Source organism: Mytilus edulis, chromosome 12 (assembly GCF_963676685.1).
Source record: "Mytilus edulis chromosome 12, xbMytEdul2.2, whole genome shotgun sequence".
NCBI classification, from domain to species: Eukaryota; Metazoa; Mollusca; class Bivalvia; order Mytilida; family Mytilidae; genus Mytilus; species Mytilus edulis.
In genome coordinates, this window is record NC_092355.1 from 28,158,954 (window position 1) to 28,168,235 (window position 9,282).

Here is a 9,282-nt window from a genome sequence, read left to right on the forward strand (position 1 = left end):
ATAAGGATGGTCTCATGTGCTCCAGAAGAGTAAGCAGATCCTGTTCCAAATAATGCACAGTGGTGTTGCTGATGTTGGTACAAATCCGGTGATAAGTCTAATTCGGTGCGTCCTTTTCGATAACAAACGGACCATATCCGTTGTCATATTCCGTAACGATCAACCAACTCGTAATGACGTTCGTACAATTTACGACGAGATGACTTAATGCAATTTTGAAATGCCTGCTTTAAAAAGTTCAACAGCAAAGCTCTATCTAGGACACCATAATAGGGAAAACAAGCCGTAGAACATCGTTTCCATTGGGAGATTAATACTCAATATGCGGGATGCTGATACATAGACACGCAAAGTTTACAATTTGGAAGCTGAAATCATCTACTTTGTAATAAAGTTTTGAGTTCAACCGATCGTCATTGTCAATTTTTAGATGCAAGTCAAGATATCAGTCGGACTAAACTGTATCTGTTGTATTCTTTATTTCAAGTTTGAGGGATATAGATGCGTTCAAAATAGTTATCAAATGTTAAATCATATAAAGTAAAAAAACATAAATACTGAACTCCCAGGAATGTTCAAAACAAAAAGTCCCTCAATTTTTCAAAAAATATAAAACTCAAACAAATCAAACGAATGGATAGCAACTGACATATTCCTGACTCGGTACAGGCATTTTCTTATGTAGAACATGAAGGATTAAGCCTGGTTTAAGTGCGAGAATATCATCGAAATAGTTTAAAGATAAAGGATACTGTTATCGTCTTTATTTCTTCATATAAGGTTTATGAATGAAGTCTGCCTCATATAAGTAAAGGAACACATTGACAATAAGAGGAGCACAGTTGGTTTCCATGTAAATGTCGATTATTTGTTGATAAACATGTCTTAAACACCTAACAAATATCTTGATAATCATTAAATTAGGCATCTTGATCGTGTCAGTTTCCGGTACACATATGTAGATTAGTTGTTTAAAAAAATCAATTCTCTACATAAACCCAAGCAGGCACCAATTGATCAGAACAGTCTTTAAACTTACATAACTGATAAAAATAGGTAATCAGAATTGACTATATATAAACGCTAGCTGCGACTAGATATTGATTGGCATACCTATTATCTCCATAGTGCAACCGTCTGTATATTCTAATACGATTGTTGTATGTAAAAATCACTTATCGTCGTTTATTAACGAGAAGACTGGTCAAATTACCAAAACAGTTATTACAAAATATCTGTCATGAAACCATTCGCACTTTTTTATGAAAGTTGTCTTCATTGAATGTTCTACCTTTAATCTGATTAAAAAAAAAGTATGTCTAGTTACAAAGTTTTGTTATATTTTGACAGGTAGTTTCAGAGGAGATTTTTTTTTTTTTTAAGTTTTCAGTGGACGACGAACGACGGACGCCAAGTGCTGAGAAAAACTAATTTATCCCTTAAGGACAGCTGAGAGAAAAATGTAGAAACTCAAATGAGTTTAACTGTCCCTCTGGTATATTTCGCTCTTTTTTTCTACACCAAAAACGGAAATGTTCACAATTGATTTTATTTGAAATAAATAAAACTATATTGTTACAAAATAACGATGCCTACTACATATGATAGAGAGAAAAAACTGATTTGATATTTTTATGCCATGGAATATCTTCTAGTTGACACATTAAATTTAGTAAATCCTTTCTCTTTCAATGAAAGATCAATTTCGGACTGAAGTGGTAGATCGGTCACTCTTCTCAGTTCCTCTAATGCGTCTATATTGGTTTCTGCGTCTTCGATCATACACTGGTGATCGAGGCAACTCCATTCTAGTTTTTGTTTGTATATTGCTTTCTTTATTTTTAGAAATTGCGATGCCAATGATTGGTCCTGTTTCTTCATTTGAGTCTGTAATATAAGTCATTAAAGATTATGATGTTGTTAAAAAGGCATGCGTATTGACGATAATGGTACTTATTGCTGTGATAACGAAGATTACCCTTAAGAACAGTTGCATCTCAACCTGTTATGAAGTTAACGTACTTCAACCCGCCCCCCCCCCCCCCCCCCCAAAAAAAAACAAACCTATATATGTTTCATATACACTCTCAAATACATAAATCCTATCAAACACAAATTTTATCTCAATAAAAAAATTAATGTAAACATATACATGTACACACCATATTTAAAATATAATTGCGGTTATTTTGAAATTTACCATTAAATTTGAAAAAATTGACAATAGTAGTATAGACCGCTATTTTTTGGTCATAAATCGATAAAGCGTAAACACACACGGGTAAAAAAAAACAAAACAGAAGGAAATAAACACAAAGCTTTCAAGGTGTCATTGTTGTTCTCTTGATGTGTTATTGTTTTTGCTATGCTATTAAGAGTAATGTATCATTGACGTATGCCCTAATGTGCGTGGATATAGAAATATGCCATAGCATTAGCGTAAAGTTAACCCCCACATATTCATCAGCACCACTACAGTATTGTAAATGTAGTGCACATGTTGAGGAGGTTATAAATCATTGAAACTTTCAATGTATGATTCATTGATATCATCGGTTTTATGCAAAGTTGACAGTATAATCATTCTGTTAAAACATATATTCTTATTCGAATCGTATTATTGCACATGCCTATCGCAGTGGTCCCCAATGCCCTTTAACTTCGTACTTTATTTGACATAACTGGGGTTTTTTTTCGAGCGTCACACATGAGTCTTTTGTAGACAAAACGCGCGTCAGGTACATATACAAAAAGACACTGGATACAGATTTGAGAGTATACTCAGTTAATGACAGCTAGTTCATATTTAATCTTTTGTTTTAGTTTTATACTCCTCGTGGACAACGAGGCTAACGGGACTACCGAAACTACATTTTTTTCAATTTGTTAGGTTCTAAAATACAGACAGTGCAGTAAAGTAAGATATTCATTGTAAATAATACTATAAAATATTATTTCAGGATTACTTTATTCTACTTCCATTTTTTCTTATTATTTTGCAATGGTGTCGTGGGTACTTTTAAGTTGATTTCCTTTTCGTGTCTGATGCCTCTGTTTTAACCCTTGCTGATTAGATTTTGTTAATTTACCAATTAAAAAAACCCATTAAAAAACAGATACGATTGGAATTTTAAACCATGCCCAATTATCTTTGTGCCTGTTCCAAGATAGGCACCTTAAATCTAATAATTGTCATTGTGCTATCTGGCAGACTCGTTTTTCGTTCATTTTTGTAATATAAATCAGGCCTATTGTGTGAGTTGTTCTTTTAAAAAAATATTTATTTTTGTCTTCCCGTAGCCATTCATACGATCGTATATGATACAGATTTGCATTGTGGTAGGCTGTTTGATCCCGTGTAATTATTCATAGTTTTGCTCTGTGTCTAAATTGATCGTTGTCTAATTGGCAATCATTACGCATATCATGATTTTAACATACATATATATTTGTATATATTTCAGTTGTACACACACAATTGCTGCTATCTAACATATATAAACTAGTTATATTTGTTATTCTCATAGGATTTTGTCTAATGCTTAGTCCGTTTCTGTGAGTGTTACATTTTAATGTTGTGTCGTTGTTCTCCTCTATTATTTAATGCGTTTCCCTCAGTTTTAGTTTGTTACCCCGATTTTGTTTTTTGTCCATGGATTTATGAGTTTTGAGCAGCGGTATACTACTGTTGCCTTTATTTGTACCTACATGTTCTATAAAACTGCCCAAAAATACATATCTATAAAAAATATACAATATTCAGAGAAATAAAATTTATATACTCACAAGTTCTGTTTTCAGCCATGCCAATGAAGAGTTAATAGATTTTATCTTATCTTTTGAAAATTCACCATTTATTTCCATATTTTCGTCTTTTTCAAAGTCATCATTTATTGATTTTCTCCCCTTATATCTTTCTTTCCATGCTTCAATGCTGGGTCTCCTGTTATCTAAGCCTAACTTTGATGCAGTACATTTCAGTCGGAACAACGATGTCGACTTCGGAAAGAATTTAAAGTTCAGTTTTGGACTAACTGTCCCAAGAAGTGGGAACTTTTGTTTTGAGTTTGGAGATGCTGTAAAATCAACAATGTCATCTTCTTTAATTGGCTCCAGACGTAAATTCGGCTTTGGATCACTCATGTCCGGCTTCGCTTCTATAGTTATAGTTCATTCAATTTGTAACAATTGTATGACGGTAAAGCAGTAATAAACTCTAAGGATACATCTGTGTGCTGGTTCTCAAAGTCGATCCTGTTTGATAAAAAAAAGTTCCTATTTTAATGAATATCATTCAATTTTCTTTATTATTTTTCCTTATCTTATTATTTTCCCTTATACATCAAATATGTATAGTCAAATTGTGTCAAAGTTAATTTGAGTTTTTTTCAGTGCTTGAAATTCAAATTTCATTACTTTCGGACACAGGATTCAAATTTTTTTCTGTGTATATTCTGATTTAACATGCAAAATGAATATAACTTTCATAAAAACAACTACAGTTCTGAACATACAAAGTTTGTTCTTATTTAACATGTTTAAGGTCTTATTTTTCTTACCGAATTCAAAATGCCATAGCGGTTTTCACGGAATGAAAAACTGAAGAAAACTACACGCTCTTTCTCCGACAATCATTACGACAAATACTTTAAAACCTGTGTTCCAGATTGCCTTTTATAACAATACAATTGTTTTTGCTATCATATAGAGCCGAGGACAAATGGAATGAACTGAATACCCCCATCCAACAAAAGGATTGTGAACAACTACAGGTAAATGAAGAGCTAAGTGTTAGTAATAGAATAGCAGAATAAAATAATTTAGAGAAAAGAAAAATGTATTTAACATACATAACAGTTGATACAAAAGATTCAGTTACATTCAAATATTTTCGCTTTATTTAAAAAAAAAAACACAATATTAATGTTTAATCTCAATGCATTTAGTGTAATGGGAAGACCTGTCAAGATGTTATTACTTGAAGGCCTTTTTATAACGTTATAATGAAAAAATGTTTTATTAAAACCAGGTTCAACCCACCATTTTTTCCTTTAAAAATGTCCTGTACCAAGTCAGGAATATGGCCATTGTTATATTATAGTTCGTTTCTGTGTGTGTTACAATTTAACGTTGCGTTGTTTGTTTTCTCTTATTTTTGAGTGTAAATTGAAATTGCGATAAGACGTTTCACGGTACTTGTCTATCCCAAATTCATGTATTTGGTTTTGATGTTATATTTGTTATTCTCGTGGGATTTTGTCTGATGCTTGGTCCGTTTCTGTGTGTGTTAGTTTCATTGTAGTGTTGTGTCGTTGTTCTCCTCTTATATTTATGCGTTTCCGTCAGTTTTAGTTTGTTACCCCGATTTTGTTTTTTGTCCATGGATTTATGAGTTTGAACAGCGGTATACTACTGTTGCCTTTATTTATTTAAATCTTAAAACAAGTAAAAATATACTAACTGTTGTAATTCGGATCAACTTAGCATTTAAAATACTATGACACATCAGATTTTATGACAAACAACATGTAAACCCTTCTCATGTTTCTAAATACAAATTGTATGTAAAAAACAATTAAAAGAGGGACGAAAGATACCAGAGGGATAGTCAAACTCATATATCAAAATAAACAGACAACGCCATGGCTAAAAATGAAAAAGACAAACAGACAAACAATAGTACACATGACATAACATAGAAAACTAAAGAATAAACAACATGAACACGACAAAAAACTAGGGGTGATATCAGGTGCTCCGGAAAGGTAATCAGATCCTGCTCCACATGTGGCACCCGTTGTGTTGCTTATGTGATAACAAATTCTGTAAATAGTCTTATTCGGTAGGTCAAATTCATGAAAGGGAAGGGGTTTGTAGTTACGACGTAAGGAACATATCTGATATCATTTGTGAAACGGTTATTCCATAATGGTCAACCAACTCGCGATGGCGACGCAAAATTTACTAAGTGATGATTTCAACTTCACAAGACATATAACATTATATATAATTATAGTTTGCCAAATCTGTTCATTTATTGTTAGCTAAAACGTTCTCATTGATCAATATACATATATATGGCTTTTCTAATCAAAAGTTAGATTTAAATGTCTCTGATAACCACTTAAAACTATTATACGATTTTAATTTATTGGTCATTCTTTTAAATCACCCGTCCAGAATAAATGGTCAGTTAATGGATTTGTTGCATGATTATATAAATCAATTCCGGTTAATGATATAAAGAATTGTTAAAAGAACTTGCATTTTTCTCGACATGTGAAATAAAAACAATGATTTGCGAAAAAAATCTTGACGCAATTAGTCATGTGATATAAAACCATACTGATATATAAACGGGGCAGCTAGTTAACCATTGAGATAATCGCCGAAGATTGCCGACGTCCATATAACCCATCAAAATATGAATTCAATTATAAATAGATAGTGACCACGTGCAATTGAATTTTTCTTGGTTAACTGAATTCATATTGTAGGTTAAAAGGTAATCCAGCTTTTTTTCTATTATTTTTTTGTTAACGAAAACGTGTCTACCGATATGGAAAAATCAAAAAGTTTTGGATGTAGATCTTTGGTAAAATATGCAAATTTGATGAAGAAGTATTATTTATTTATAGGATTTTTCATTGAATTAATGAATATTTTGCCTTATATCTTATTACTTCAAGACATGCTTTACTATTACAGATTATTTATAAGTTTCCGAACTTCTGAGAATTGGATATCGCTTGATATTAACTTAATTAATTAATTTTGAAATAACGATAAGGGAACCTTCGTTGAGGTTGTTATTATTATCTGAATCGATCTAGTGTATTGCACATACCAGTGTGACGTTTAATGTTGTGGTCATATTTTAATATATGACATTTTAAGATTTTTGAACACTTCAGAATTTTAAAAAAAATTACAAAAAGAAGATTTTCAGGAGAAGTATTGGTATAGTATTAAAGAAATAACACATTCTCGGTAAAATGGACGAGCCTACATATTCTTAACCTTTGAAAGTCACCAACGTAACAAACGAATAGCCAATAGAAATGTCGTAATATTGTCTCATAATACTGATGCTGTATTAGATATTCAAACTAGCACAGGTTTCGTATCTGTTTTTGTAGCACACTCCGTACAGTGTGATCCGAGAAATATTTCGCAAAGCAAAAAAACAGATAACGTGTCAAATATTTGTTTATGATAAAACAATTAAAATCAGACATACAACGAAAGATATCTCATATATATTCACCTTTTATAAAAAGAAAATAAGTAGTAAAGTAACTAAATTTTATATAGTTACCTTTAATCTGAAATGCTTCATAACCACACTTTGTAAATAAATATGTTTATGTAAAAAGCAAATATAATCATAAATTTAAAAAAAAATATGAAAACATTTTATCGATTTTAATTTACACCGCCAATCAATCAATACATAAGTACGAAACAGATCTAGAACTTACGTGTAGCCATGTTGACAATAAAAATGTAAAAATGTTCTTAATAATCCGCATACATCATGTATTGCTTTCTTTATGAAAAGTTAGTTTTAAACGTCTTTGATCATGATAACCTCTTAATACTTTAATACGATTTTAATTTGTAGGTCATTCTTTTGAATCACTCGTTTGGAATGAATGGTCAGTTTATGGATTTGTGACATAATTATATAAATCAATCCGACATTAAGATATAATGAAAATACAATTGTTAAATTGTAATGAGCATTTTTTATGTGAAATCAAAACAATGATTTGCGAAATCTCAGCGCAAATATTTATTTGATATAAATGCATACTGATATATTAAAGCAGCATAAGCTGTGAAATTCATTTTCACCAATTTAACTATTATTTTCATATTTGATTTTTACCATACTCAAACGTTTATTCAAACTACAAAAAAAAAATTACAAAAACAATTTATAATGAATGGAATCGATAATACAGATCAGTATTTCGTTTGTATCTATGTCAATATATTATCTAGTTAAACATGGGATTACCTCCGAAGATTACAGACGATAATATTACCCCATATAACATAATTATGATAATGGATAGATAGAAACTACGTGCAATTCATTTTTTATAGGTCTTTTTATTTCATATTTTAGTTTTAAAGGTAATCTTTAGTCTAAAAAACATGTTTTTTTCATTGATTGGTTTTGGATATGAACTAGCTGTAAGTAACTGCGAGTACTCTCAGACCTGTACTTGGTGTCTTTTCGTTGCTGTGATGTACAAGTATCCGTTCAGGTCCACTCTGTTTTTGTTACATTTTAGGTGTAGTTCTATTATATACTTCTAATATTTAAAGCTTTTTTCAATAGTTTTTTATAGTTTGTTCCTTTGTGACCACTACGTTTAAAAATAAATATAAAATAATCAAACTACAATTTGACAAATAATGTTGAAAGTACAATCGATATTAACTTAGACATACGTCATTCTACTAAAACATAAGTACGGAATAGAACTTACATGAAGCCATGTTGAAACTGAAAATGATAGAATGTTCTTAATGATCCGAATACATGTACTAATATGGCTCTCCTAATCAAAAGTAAGTTTTAAACATTTCAGATAATCTTTTAAAATTATAATACGATTTTGATGTATTGGTCATTCGTATAAATCACCGGTCCATAATAAATGGTCAGTTAACGGATTTGTTGCATAATTGTATTTATCAAGTCCGCTTATAGATATAAAGAAAGTTAAATTGTTAATATTTCCTATGGGAAAACAAATCAATTATTAGCATTATATAAGCGCAAAAAACCCATGACGTGAATTAGAATCATACTGTTATATTAAATTTCGTGCATAATTTTGGACATATGTTATACGTTGGCTTATATAAGCTTCAAGTTTAAGTAATACTTTCAAAATTCGTTTATCTTTAATGCAATTTATAGAAAAACAAGTAGAACAAAGACAATAAACTCCAACATTTGTCCAAGTCGAAGTCAGAGAAGTCAATAAAAACTTACAAAATAAAACTCCATCAAACAACCGAACAAGGGGTAAAACAAAGGTCACTCTTGGCTCGGTACGTGCATTTTCCATAGAAAATAAAGGATAAAACCTGGTTTAATAGCAAGCTTAACCTCCCATCTGTATGACAGATATTAAAAGTCCTGTTATATTGAATGATAATTTGCAGTTCAGAAGATGTCAGTGTATTAAGATTCCTTCCATTACTTTGTTTGTTTTTGTTTTGACTCATGGGAAAATATTAAATTTCTTTTTTTTCATTTTC

General features: G+C 30.9%; 1 protein-coding gene across 2 annotated transcripts; it reads right to left on the bottom strand.

Annotated features, from left to right (window-relative positions):
- Positions 1-1,618: 1,618 nt before the first annotated feature.
- LOC139499453 (protein FAM167B-like) lies at positions 1,619-8,577 on the bottom strand. 2 transcript variants are annotated; one of them, XM_071288132.1, is made up of 3 exons: positions 8,502-8,577; positions 3,787-4,254; positions 1,619-1,887 (listed from the first exon to the last, which is right to left on the bottom strand). In XM_071288132.1, exons 2-3 carry the CDS (start codon positions 4,141-4,143, stop codon positions 1,633-1,635), a joined length of 612 nt encoding a protein of 203 aa, XP_071144233.1. In that variant the 5' UTR covers positions 4,144-4,254; positions 8,502-8,577; the 3' UTR covers positions 1,619-1,632. The 2 variants fall into 2 exon arrangements, with proteins under 2 accessions (XP_071144233.1, XP_071144234.1); XM_071288133.1 differs by lacking the exon at positions 8,502-8,577 and adding an exon at positions 7,482-7,558.
- Positions 8,578-9,282: the final 705 nt, after the last annotated feature.